This window comes from Arvicanthis niloticus, chromosome 16, assembly GCF_011762505.2.
Source record: "Arvicanthis niloticus isolate mArvNil1 chromosome 16, mArvNil1.pat.X, whole genome shotgun sequence".
NCBI lineage: Eukaryota > Metazoa > Chordata > Mammalia > Rodentia > Muridae > Arvicanthis > Arvicanthis niloticus.
Window position 1 is genome coordinate 13,033,842 of NC_047673.1, and position 13,685 is coordinate 13,047,526.

At 44.3% G+C, this 13,685-nt stretch overlaps 1 protein-coding gene across 3 annotated transcripts in view; it reads left to right on the top strand.

Annotated features, from left to right (window-relative positions):
* Positions 1–13,685, top strand: part of Mcph1 (microcephalin 1) — a 202,114-nt gene that overhangs the window by 62,859 nt on the left and 125,570 nt on the right. For all 3 annotated transcript variants that reach the window (XM_076913876.1, XM_034520353.2, XM_076913875.1), the window contains 2 exons: positions 7,989–8,026; positions 10,234–10,396. In XM_076913876.1, the coding sequence (XP_076769991.1) occupies positions 7,989–8,026; positions 10,234–10,396 (201 nt within the window). The remainder of the gene's footprint in view (positions 1–7,988; positions 8,027–10,233; positions 10,397–13,685) is intronic.

The window sequence follows — 13,685 nt, forward strand, 5'->3', positions numbered from 1 at the left end:
TGTCTGTGGCTATGGCGTGCCTCTCACAGGTGCTGCTGGGCCCAGGTTACTATGGCGTGCCTCTCACAGGTGTTCCTTTAACCTCATTGAAAGCATGGCTCCTAGGGTCTGACCTAGGACTGCTGTTTATACAAGCAAATAAAGCTGTTCTCTTCCCCGATACACGCCAAGTTTATGCTACAACTCTGGCACTAGAAACTGCCTTTGAGTTCTCCTTGACATCCCAAGAGTATCCCAGCTTGCAGTAGTCCCGAGTCTTCAAATTGAAGAACAAAATTCAGTGTGCTGCAATAAAGAATAACTTATTTAAAGATTAAATACAGAGAGGTTAGGAATTCCTCCATCCCTGGACTATGCATGGCAGGTTAGAAGAGTGAGGTGTGTGTGGTGGGGGTATGCGTGATCCATAATCAAAGCCTTCATTTCCCAGGTATGTTTCCCATGGGGACTTCTATCAGAGGGTTGAAAGCAAGCAGACACAGCTTTCTTGAGGTCACACTGTCATCCAGAGGGGTTTGCTGAACCAGGGTCAGCCAGACAGAGTAGGATAGACACATCTCAGCCGGGTAGTCACCACAGGGAGGCTGCGGAAGACAGACATCTGGGGCCCAAACTGAGATCTTAGTTGAGATTGTAGAACTAGAAACGAAAAAATGGTAGTAGAGCCCTGTTTCTTTATGTAAAAGAAAGCAACCAAACCGTAAGCATTTTAAAAATAGAGGCCAAGGCAATATGTAGTTTTAAATGTTTCCCATAGTGGGCCTTCTGTGGTACAGTGGCATGCATACATGCGCACACATGGAAGAACCAGAGTTAGGAGCTTTGATTCCAAAATCTCTGTCGTGGATCAGCCATGATTATGGTAGTACAAAACAGCATATCTACTTCTTAGTAGCATGAAATTTTTATTTGCTTCAAACTCAAAGCAGACGCACCGAAAGATCTCTCAAGCCAAATTCTCTGTTATTTTCACAGTGGAGACAAGATCTCTGTAAACATCCATCCATTTAGAGAGAGTACCACACGGACAGACCATGAAAGCAACAGAAGCTGGCACCAGACTCAATAGGATTGAAATCAGGTTCCTACTGTGACACCATCACTCACAGGGTCAGTGGCTGGATTCTTTGGCACATCCCTAGATCTCCAGGGATGCATGCAAGGACTCCTGGGCTCCCTTTCCTAGATGTAGAAGCAGGGCCAGGTCCCTGTACCTACCCCGGGAGAGACAAGGCCACCATCCCTCACCCTGTTCAGACTGTTGTAATGGGAGGGTCCCCTCATGAAAACTGTTGGAAAGGCACAGATGGACCCAGGGTTCTAGAGAATAGGCTATTAGTTTATTTCACAGGTATTATGAGAGCACATGGCAGTGGACATCTAGGTCACAAAAGAAGATGTGGGGAGGGGGACAGGTATTATTTTTAACTCTGAGATCTGGCAGTCTTGTCAGAACACAAAAGGTGTGTGGAGGAGGCGGGGAGAATCTAACTAGCACTGTTATTTTCTTGGTGGTACATGACTCTGGTAAAGTTCAGCTTTGCCATAGAGAATTGGCTCCCTAGAAGATCAGAACATGTTTTGTAATACCTGTCTAAAGATCACAATAGGTATTATAGCTCTTAGGTCTCTGGTATAAGTAAATCCCTGCTCAGCTTTTTAGTATTTAACACATCAAGCCTTCTAAATGATGGTCTGCCCTCCTGGTCCTTTCTCATAACACTAAGCAAAGTTTTCTCATTGCAATTAGATTTTTGCATTATGACTGTTACCTTACACCGTGGCTCTCGTTGGTGCTAGAAGCATTGTACTGTCATTGGGGAGAATCAAGCACCTAAGCTCAATCAGCTTCTGTCCATCTTTGAAATCTCATATACAGAAAAAGCTATATGGGCATGACTCATATTCTTGTGTAATTGTACTGTGGAGATACATATGAACACTTTCAATATGATTATTAACCTTGTAGCACTGCAGAATAGTTCATTCAAGTAGCTCTCAGGTAAGACATCCACACAAAGGTCAGGTGGCCTGTCACATGTAAAACCAGCGACACAGACACTGCAAAGTGCTGGAGTACAGTCTTTGTCTGTTTTTCTTGTACCATGTCATTTTGTGTAACTGACTCTGGTGTGTTATCCTGTGAGTCTTCAGTAGTGATAGCATGGGATCAGTCACTTCACCTAGAGAAGTTTCTGCTGCTCCTCAGCAGAGCTTCCTGATGGCCCGCCAAGGTCAGGGGGCTTCTCCTCCCCTGAGAGCTTTCCATGGGTGAGCCTCCTACCTGAGAGAAGCTGACAGTGGGTGTTTAGCAGGGAAAGAGTATATGTGTTTGTTAACGGCCAGTCCACAAGTGTCACACAAATTATGAAACTCAAACACGTGCTGTATTGTTGAAGTTCGGAGCACTGTGGCCTGAGGAAAGGAAACCCATGAGGAGGCGGGGCCATGGGAGGAGTTGATCAGCCTCCCAACTTGGCCAGAAGAAACTCTGAGCTCAGACTGACTCTGCTGTCACCATGGTGATTGACTTACAGGGCACGGGGCCCTTCACTTCAGCAGTTCTTTGTTCTTACAGAGCTAATACCATCCACAAATCAAGACCCTGTTGATTTTCTTTTAAGTGGTGGTAGGCAAAGATTAAGGCAGAATGGTAGCTTTCAAACTCCTGTGGTTTTCAGCTAAAATACTGAGTTCACAGTGTTGCAGATAAAGCCCTGGGACCACCTTTCCAAGACACGGTCTCTCTGTGATGCTTAAGAGTTTGGCCAAACCCCGGGGAAGTTCTAGAAACACCCACTAATTGGGGGCCCAGTTTTGGTCCTCAGCTTTTCTTCCCATCACTTAACTGAAAAAGTGAGTAAAGGAAGAAGCTAGGACATTGTCAGGACACGGAGGATGGGTAAGGGCAAAAGAAGATGCAGCTGGAGGTAACAGTCAACAAAACTGTTTCTGTTAGGGCTGAAGTGATGGCTCAGCCGTAGAGCACTAGCTGCTCCTCCAAAGGCTCCAGGTCCTGTTCCCACCACCCACATGGACACTCACAACCATCTGAAACTCTAGTTCCAGAAGATCTGACACCCTTGTCTGTCCCCTCTAAGGGTACAAAGTGTACACAAGGTGGACAGCCATGCGTGCACACAAAATACACATACATGTTATATAAAATAAAAGATACCTTATTATCAAGGCCCTCTTTAAGATTTTTATGTGGGGAAGAGAGGTGGCTCAGGAGTGACAAGGACTTGCTGCCCCACCAGAGGATAATCCTTCGGGCAGCTCATAATGTAACTCCAGCTTCAGGGATCCAACATCCTGTGTGTGTGTGCATGTGTGCTTGCATTCGTGTGTGCCTGCATGTGTGCGCATACACACCTCTTTAAAGAAATTGCATTCTTTAAAGAATGCATTCTCAGAAATGCATTTCACTGATTCTGAGGCATTTAGGGTCTCTGTAAAACACCCCATAAAGTGAGCAGTTTTGCTTAGATGAAATCTTTTCAGTGTGGCTCCAGTCACTGTATTCAGGGGGACACTTCACCTGTTTTTCCAGCATGATAGTTCCAAGTCATCTGCCTTCCAGCCTGTGGATTAGGATGGTCCTGCTAGTTCCCTTTTCAAACCACTGCCCACCATCTGACCCAGGCCTTTTCTCTAAGTGACTGAACTTCTGAGGCCTCTAATGGATCCAGATTAGATAATCATGGGCTATAATCCGGGCCTGGACCCTGTCCAGTCCAAACATTGCTCAAATAAACTCAAACTTAAACTACAAGCATGTGGATATTGAAATCAAGGAAGGACTAGCCTGTGACTCGGGAGCAAAAAAGATTAGCAGGTACAGTGGCCTAGAAGGTGCTTTCACGTGATCATGCGGTGGTACCAAACTTAATCAAATTGCAGTTTCTACATTGGGCAGCCAGGTTCGGAGATCTGATCCAGGACTCCCGCAGGCAACATCTGGGGAAATCAGAAGAGCCTGATGGGTATGGTTTGGCATTTTCTCCATTTGAACAAGGCCTGATGATCTGCCCATTCCCCTGCCTGCCAATGACTGGAACCTGCTGCTGTGCCCAGCTGGGACTGTTTAACATAATGCTCACCGCTGACTTAGGCTTTCACTGCGTTTAGACACTAAATTATAGTTTATTGTGTAAGGACTGTAGGCACAGAGGCATCCTTAGACCTAATGTTCTGTTAATTTATTAACAAGTTAGTTGCTCTCCTCAGAAGAAGAAACTAGGTGCCGTTTATATAGGATATCAAATGACCAGACCGAACAGACAGATTCCTGCACATTGCTCTCTCATCAAAGGCTAGAAGAGAACTAAATAGAAAATGAGAAAAATGCTTAGCAAAGTTCTAGAGATTCAGCCTAAAAAGCCAATGAAAGATGTGTGTTGGTCTGAGCTGCCTGGGGTGCACTGCTCTGCTGTGTGGTTCACAGGCTTTGCCCTGACCTGCCTGGGGTGCTGGTTTCCTGTACCGGCGGAGCTCACTGGTCTCCATCTGAGTCCAGCAGAGTAGATCTGCTGGGCATTTCAGGAGACTCTCAAAACTGAAACGGTTATTTTTAAGGTACAGTAATGAATCTTGCACTAGTATAAAATAGATATTCAGCACATTAATTTGTAATGGAATTAGAAAGCCCTAATCTCCTGTTCAAAGGATAATAAACAGATCAATTGAGAGAGAAGATAGAATTAATGTGTTACCCAGAGGCCATGGGCTGCGAGTCAAGGCTTTCTTCTGGAGGCCATCCTTGCTTTGTCCGTGTGCCCCTCACACACAGTGGGCCTCAGCTTGCCTTTTAAGTTGATTTTAAATTGTCAGGCATGTTGAAATGGGTTTGCTTATAGTTTCCCCAGAGGAAGAGTGTGTCAGTCAGCTTCAGTTTACTGTTACAAACTACCTGAGCTTACTGTCTTAAGAAAAGAAGTGTTTGTTTTGTCTCATGGTTTGAGTGATCACCTGGCCCTCCTGCTTTGTCCTGTGATGATACATCATGGTAAGAGCCTGTAGCAGAGCAAAACTGCTTATATTCTGTGGTAGGGAAGTGAAAATGAGCATGGAGGAAGAGAACTCTTATAACACACACACACACACACACACACACACACACACACACACACGCACAAAGGGCTCCTTCCTTCTCCTGTCCTAAGACCAGGGCCCATGTCTTAAAGGTCCCATCACCCCCAACATCCGAATATAACCTTTTGTGAGACTTTGAAGACTCAAATTATAGTGGAGCAAAAATCAAAAATCAGTTGAGGCCCTACTGGGTGGACATATCATGTCCATAAATAGTCATCATTCGTGTTATATAATTGTTACTTGTCTTGTTGCTATGAAAAAACACTGAACAGAAGCAACGTCAGGAAGGAAGAGTTCATCTGGGCTCACAGTCTGAGGGTGCCACCCATCACGGCAGGGCACACAAGCCAGCAGGAGCTTGAGACAGCTGGGAGCATGGCATCTGCAGTCAGGGCCAGAGAGCGACGAATGCTAGCACTCGGCTTGTTTCGTCTTTATTCAGCCTGGGTGGAGCCCCATGGGATGGAGCTGCCTACATTTAGATCTTCCAGCCTCAGTTAATTTAATGTAGACAGTGCCTCTCCCCCACTCTTTAACAACATTTTGAATTTTCAGTGAACAGTTTTGTGCCACCCATTGAATTTATTCTGTGTTGTTCCTTCTCATACTGCTGTCAGTGGGAGCTGCTTTCTTCATATACTTTTCTGACTACTCACCAAGAATTTGTAGAAGTATAACTGATTTTGTGTGTTGATCTTATTTCTTGAAGCCTTGTTGAATGTATTTAGTTCTCGCAGTTATTTTTATTGAAAAACCAAAAAAACAACACATGTAGAATCCAATCTGTGGGTAGAAGTGGTTTTACTACTTGCTTTCCAGTTTTAGTCTCTTTTATTTCATTCTCTTAATTGTCTGGCTGGTGCAGTGGTTTGGTTTTTGAGCAGAACCGTTGATCTGGGGGTTAGAAACCACCCCCAAAAGACGCTGGGAATCGCCAGCCATGTGCTGACATGTCTGGTATGTGAACCTGTGGTGGGCAGGCAGTAAGGGAAACAAGGTGTGTGTGTTGGGGCCAGGGGAGAGGCGCCCAGCATCTGATTGCCAAGCTCCAGCAGGTTAGAGACCGCTTGTTCCCTGGCCTGTGGCTCCCTGAAGCAGTGCTGTCCCTGCTGTGTCAGAGATGGCAGTAAAAGACAGTGTAGGGTCAGCCAGAATCATGTTGGATGATTGGAGTCTTCCACATCCAGGCCTGGAACCTAGAACCAATCCAGGCAACTGTGCTTTTGCTATTGCATATGAGTTATCAGAAGTGCAGAAGGGGTTAGCAGTAAAGTATTACAGGTTAGCTAAAAGGATGGGAGAGTGGTTCTGTCATCAGGCATCCTCGGAGTTCTTCCTCTGCATATCTTTCAGATACATATTTCCTCTGTTTTCTTTAGTCGACATCTTTCCCAAATTCACAGTGTCTCGTCATCAGTGTGTCCCCTTCAAGGAGTGCCCCCATCGGTGTGGTTTCTTTAGTCAAGAAATAATTGAGGGGCTAGAGAGATGGTTCAGTGGTTAAGAGCACTGATTGCTCTTCCAGAGGTCCCGAGTTCAATTCCCAGAAACCACATGGTGGCTCACAACCATCTATAATGAGATCCAGTGCCCTCTTCCGGTGTGTCTAAAGACAGCTACAGTGTAGTCATATACATAAAATAAATAAATCTTTAAAAAAAGGAAGAAACAAATGAGACTCCTCATTTCAATTACTACAGTATTTTGTATAGTGTACGTTCATATTTTGTATAATATATAATGTAAATCCACACACTCCCATGGAATACATACTGGCTGAAAGGCAGAAAATTCTGGGAAAAGTTCAGGGGTTGTTTTTCTGGGTTTTTAATAAAAATAACCACAAGAACTAAGTAAATTCAACAAGCCTTCAAGAAGTGAGATCAATGCACAAAACCAGTTCTACAGATTAGTAGTGAAGGACTGGAAAAGGGTATTCAGAAAGCATTTACAGTCTGAAGTAGTGGGAGTGTGCACATGCACACGCACACACCTGAGTAGATTAGTTACTGTTCTTGTCCCTGGGAGGAGCAAGGTAAGGAAGCAGTTTGAAGGACGGTGCACTGGGGCTAGGAAATTGGGACCTTGGGGCAGCTCAGTGCTTCTGCTCTCGGGAAGCAGAAAGAGATAAAGGCTGGTACTCAGTTGGTTCTTTTCTGTTTATTCAGCTTGGAACCTCAACAAATGGAATAGCATCCAGGGAATCCCTCACAGATACATGAGACATTTGCTTCCATGTTGCTTCCAAATCTTTGGAGTGGACAACCCAAATTAAACATAACACTAAGTAAAAATGTTTAAAATATCTTGTTGGGCAAGCTCTGGTAGTACCCATTAGTACTGAGGAAGGAGAATTGTGAGTTCCAAGCCAGCCTAGGTCACATGGCCCCTTGAAGCCCTATATACTGAGACCTTCCTTGTCTCAATCAGAACCACCACGGAAAAATTCATGCCGCTTTTATATCAACAGATAGTAGAAACCCAGGAATTCCTTCACCTTCCATGAGATGTGTGAGATTTGCTGGGCCCTCCTGACCACAAATAGTATCATACAGGAATGTGTCTGAAATGAGGACATTGTTGCCCATAACTTAGGAAGAGCGGGCCAGTCTTTACCCTTCTCACTCCTTTGTAACTTTAAAGTGTGCACTTTGAGATTTCCATCTCCTGTTGGTTTTTTTCCTAGTACTATAGAGTTCTTTTGTGTGTGTGTGTGTGTGTGTGTGTGTGTGTGTGTGTGTGTGTGTGCATGTCTGTATATGTGCGTATGTGCTTAAATCTTTGTGTTTAAGTGATGTAACTGTTCAAAAAACTTATTAAAGTTTATTTCTGTAGGAAAAATATTTCTTATATTTTAACTGTTTTTTGTTTTTCTCTTTTGAAATCTCTAGCCAGCAAGAACATTAGTCATGACAAGCATGCCATCTGAGTAAGTACTTGTTGTTTTGATAACTTCCTATCCATTGCAAAATTTAGCCTTTTCTTGTACATACTGTAGGTCTTTGTGCCTTTAGGCCATCCACAGAACTGGACTGGATTACTTTTACTCAGTGTAACTAGTATGGGGTTAGAAGATCCCTGGAAATTAAAAATGTAGTTAAGTGGGGGCAGTCGAGAGCAAACAGCTTTTTGAGTCCTTTGTATAGCATTAGGAGATTTTATTTTTTGCTTTCCCCTTTGCTTGCTTAATTCCTAATGGTTCTGTTTGTCTATCCCTCACCCTATGAATGTTCAATAAACTAAGCAGTGCGGGTTGAAACAGTTCCTTTCCGATCTTAAAGGAACTCTGTGGTGGAAAGCTTTGTACATCTGGTCTAAAGCAGCTATCTCTGCATCTTGTCGAAGGGTTAATGGCCTGCTGGCTTACTCTTATCATCTCTCTTAAACATTTAGCACAATAAAGAACATCCAAGAAAAATATACAGTACTATATTCCTTGCAAAGGATTTTCAGATTTGTGTTTAAAGGGGAAAACCACATTTATATGTGTGTGTGTGTGTGTGTGTGTGTGTGTGTATATATATATATATATATATATATATATATATATATATATATCATAGGTCTTGAGGTTTTAAGACTCTCATCAAAACACTGGGACATTTCAGTAAAAACACACTTCAGGAAGCATGCCTGGATAGAGCACTTTGTGTGGCGGGCCTTTTTCCTGCCTGTGGCATGGAGACAATAGCACCACCGCTCTACACACTATCTTGTCATATATTGCAAAAGAGGAGTCCTCTTACTTTTATTAATAACTTGTGATGTGCCACAAACACTTCAGTCCACTCTAGAAATGCTGAATATGAGCACAATAAAGCCCTCGATTATTCTGTAAGTTTAAAAAATGATAGCTAGTTATTTTTCTCATTAAAGGATTTAAAAAGAAAGCTTTGGTTTTGGGTGCACAGTCCTCAGTTCCCGTCTCATCTTACACGTCTTGTGTATCTTAAGGAGACCTTGGACAGTCTGATTCCACATCTGATTAACAAGGCCATAAAAAAGCAGTTGTTCCCAATTAGCACATCCGTGAGCTGCTGGTGGCTGCCAGGCTTGGAACAGAGAAGATCAGATATTCTGAAGTGAAGCTCTAAACTTAATCCTCTCTGAGAATGCTAACAAGCACAGAGTCTCCAGGTTGGTTGGGGAGGGGCCATCTTGACTCACTCTGCAGAACCCTAAGATTAGTCATTGATGGAGGTCAGCTCTTCTTTCAGGGAGGCTGAGCTCTTGAAGTGCTATACATGGGAGATAAGACTGAGAGACAGTCCACAGGCTTGGAGCTCAGCAGGCTGCCCACTGTGAGAGGAGAGAAGCTCTTGTCTCTGTGACACAGAGCATAGCATAGCGTAGGAGGCCTTGCTAATAGTTCCTGATTCACTGGAGATTTCCAAACAATTCTGGGGCGGGGGCCGTGGATATCAGCAGACACACTGTAAAAGAAAGAAACAGCAGATCAGAACTAAAGGCCTATGTAAGGATGCTAGAAGAACATTTGAAAACCAGAAAGGCGTTCCCGCCATTAAGAAAGTGACAGGGTAAAAACGCTAGTGAGCTTTGGGAATTAAAGAGATAATTTAATTTGAATTCTTTCTTTTTTAAATGGGAAAAAAAACTGCATTTGACACTCCAATAATGTTACATTTTCAAAGTAAAGTAAGCAAATAATAATCTGTGTCCTGGGCTAGTCGGATTCTCTTAAGCAAAGGTTCTGCTCTCAAGCATAATGACGTGAGTTCTGTCCCAGGAACCCTCGTGGTAGAAAGAAGGATACTACCATGACCATTGTCCTTTGCTGTCCACACAAATGTCATGGCACCCAGGCATATACATACAAAACAATACATGTTTTAGAAGACCATGCACACACTGGTCAAGTATGCACGAAGTACGTAATCTGCTGGCTGTATGGACGGATGGCGGGAGCCTTCCTCCCAGTGCCTGTGTTGCTCCTAGACAGCCTGTGTCTGTGTGGACACCCTCCATAGCCTCACGGGCTTAGACTTGAGGTCTGAAGTGCTTTTGTTTCCCCAAATCCCACGTTCTACAGCAACCAAAATGAAGCCAGACTTTGAGCCTCTGTTTCTCTGATGGACACACAGCATGAGGGCTGACTCTTGACTCTCTGGTCCACAGGAAGCAGAACCTCATCATCCAGGTGGTGAGCACACTGAAAGGCTTTTCATTCGCACCTGAGGTCTGCAAGTCCACCACCCACGTGCTGGTGGGGAAGTCTGTCCGTACCCTGAACGTGCTGATGGGGATTGCGAGAGGCTGCTGGATTCTCTCTTACGAATGGGTAAGCCTTGTGCTTGTCATTTGTTTTTAAATGAGGTGTTTGCCAAATCCTTTTGACCTGAGGTGTTGATATGAGCTGTGGTACCTACACTTTTTTTACGTGCAGCCTGTGGGCCCTTAGGTGTCCCTGAGTGCTGAGGAAGTTATTCTTCCTGCAGCCACACTGAGAGTCCCTCAGAGAGGAGTGAGCTAGAGAAAGGCAGGAACCCTTAGGATAAACTCCCAGCCTCCGGAGAAAATAAGATCAGCCCAGACTTGGACTAAAAACACAAACTGGATTTTCTCACATGCCAGTGAGTGCTGCTGTATGTTTGACTAAGGAGGGATATGAACTATGCTCCTGATGGCTCAGAAGCCAAAAAGAGAAAAGAAAACTCCAGAGCTTGTTTGTACAGATGGATCTGCTTAGGATGGAACATGTTCCTCTAATCCCATTTGGACATGTCTCACCAAGCACACATGGATCCTTAACAATATTTTCTTTGCATTTAAGGGAGTCCTTAAGAATATAGCATCATTTTCCTAATTGATAAATGTTGCCATGGTCAGTCAATCCGTGTGTTTGTCCTTTGATCCCCGACCGAGGGGTCACTTGAAAGCTCACCAGCTTATTGCTAATGGGAACAAGAGCACTGCTTGCTTACTTGTGCTATGATGACGCCCATGGTCCTTTCTCCTCACCCAAGAATGCACTCCATTAATACGGGGGTTAATTTGATCCTGTAGGATTACACTAAGAAAATAAACTACAGATGTCTGCCTAAGAATGGCTCTAGTCTCTTTCCTGTGTCATAACCCACAGGTCTCTGTAACATAAAGGTTAACAGGGGTTGAGGAGAGGTGCAATTGCTAAAGTGCTTCCTGCGCATGAAGACCTGGGTTCAAATCCCAGGGCCCCCTGAAAACCCTGGTCTGCTGGCATGAACTTGTCATCCATCCCACCACTACACAAGAGGCTACAGGCATATCCCTGGGACTGTCAACCAGCCAGCATAGCTGGATGGGCAGATAGATCCCTATTGAGGGATGGTGTCTCAGGAAGCAAGGTGGGTGATCCTGAGGAAGGACACACGTTTTCAAACTCTGGTGTCCACACACATAAATGTGCACACACACGGGAAAAAATGCAAAAAGGCTTAAGAGATTTCTGTTTAAAATCATGATGTGCAAAAGATTGACAGTATTCTGTTCTGTTCTGGTTTGTTTTGGTTTGTTTTATTTCTCAAGACAGGGTTTTTCTAAATAGGCCTGACTGTCCTGGAACTTACTCTGTAGACCAGGCTAGCCTCAAATTTAGAGATCCACCTGCCTCTGCCTCCCAAGAGCTGGGACTAAGGCATGCACTATCACACCTAGTTGAGTTTTAAGAGGTGGTGTTTTCATAGGTGATGGATTGCTTTACCTAGCTGCATCTGAGCAATGCCTCTGCCTATCTATGTGAAATACCACTTAATCTCTAAGCTTCAGTAACTAAATTCCCTGTTTATTTCCAACTAAAAATGTTTGTAACACTTCATCCTTCAATCGCTCCTCCTTTCATGTTTCAGAAGGAAACATGTTTCTCTATAAACATACGTATCCACACTTGCTGCTGTGCCAGTCTGTTCTCCTGGGAGTTGAGCAGCTAGGAGAGACCAGATGAGGGTTTGGAATGCTTACTGTCTACTTAGAGAAAGACACTGTGTGAGGGCACAGGAAGGGAATGGCTGGCATCCCCACTCTGTGGCATAGTTATGGTTTTGTTGTGAATAAGGGAGAGCATCCAGAGGAATCCAAAGCAGAGAAAAAAGGGGGCCAATTGGACATGGCTAGGACTATGTCCTTCAAGAGAAGGGAGAATAGGGGGAGAGGGAGGGAAGGAGGGAGAGAGAAGGAGGATGGAGAAGGAGGAGGAAGAGAAGCATAGAGATGGAGAAAGAGGACAGCAAGAGATAGAGGGAGACTGGGAGTACTGAGAGTGAGGGGTGGGTTTAGGGAAGGTGAGTATCTGGAGCATGACGGAGCCTAAGGCATGGGCTTTGAAATGTTAACACCCTACTTGTGAATAGGGACTAAAAGACTCTCAATCTCTGCTCCATCTTTATCCCGTTAGACGATTTGTCTATAATCATTATGGCAGGAAACAGACAGGCATGGCACTGGAGCAGTAGCTGGGGACTTACATCATGACTCCCAGGTGTCAAAGAGAGCGACACTGAGCCTGCCATGGGCTTTTGAGACCTCAAAGCCCACCCCTAGAGCCCACCTCCTCCAAAAGGCTATACCTCCTACTTCTCACACAGTTCCACTAATGGGACCAAGCATTCAAACAGGAGCCTATGGAACCATTCTCATCAAACAGCCATTGTTTCTATCCACTGTCACTGTTGTTTTATATAAAAAGTGTGTAAAATAAATCAGAATCATGGAACTACTCATCCTCCAGCTCCCAGAAGCTTTGCGCCCTCTGCATGTCTCCCAGAGGGTGGTGTAGAAGCCGAGCACTCAGCAGCCATCTACGCTCAATTACGAGTTTCTGCATTAGCTGCTGCCTTCTCTGTGCAAGGCCGACTGCAGCACCACTCTAAGGTGTCTCTAGAAGGTGATTTAACCTCACTAGAGCCTGTGACTTGACAGCCATGGATTTCTGCCCTGGGTTACAGAACCAGATTTGAATTCTTCTCATGGAGCAGGCCCCATATCCAATCAAATACTTCAGCTTTCCTAGAACCTTCAACTACTGTCATAGCAGGCAGTCCCTCTCTGGTTTTGAGAACTCTGTTTTGGGGGCTGCGTCTCATGCAAAATGAAAATGACTATGGTGCCAGCAGGTGCTAACACAGAACTGTGTAGCACCAGCATCTGCCACATCAAACAGATACCTGCTCCTGTAACTGACAGCTACCAGGTTCTCCCCTTCTCTACCATGTGTGCTCCAGTGCTGCTGAGAATAAGTCTAGAAATGAAACGGACCGTATTCTCCACTTACATCAGTCATGAAGGGAGGCTTGCAAGGCACGGTCCCTTCTGTCATCATGACATGTCTCTCAGATTTCCATCTCAAATTTTAAAAGTAAAGTCAATACCAACTAATATATTTATTTGAGTAAGAGGGTTGTTGCCACCATTAAGAATTAAGTCAACTGCCAAGATTTCTAAAGTTTACTGGCTTACAACTTAATTTGCCTCTTAATTTGAAGCATGTAGTTTTAGATACATTATGGCCTTCACAGGCTGCACCTTCCCTTAATGTTGAGGGTATAGGGGTTTTGTTTTGGTTTTTGCTTTTTTAAGTTTTTTTTTTTTAATTT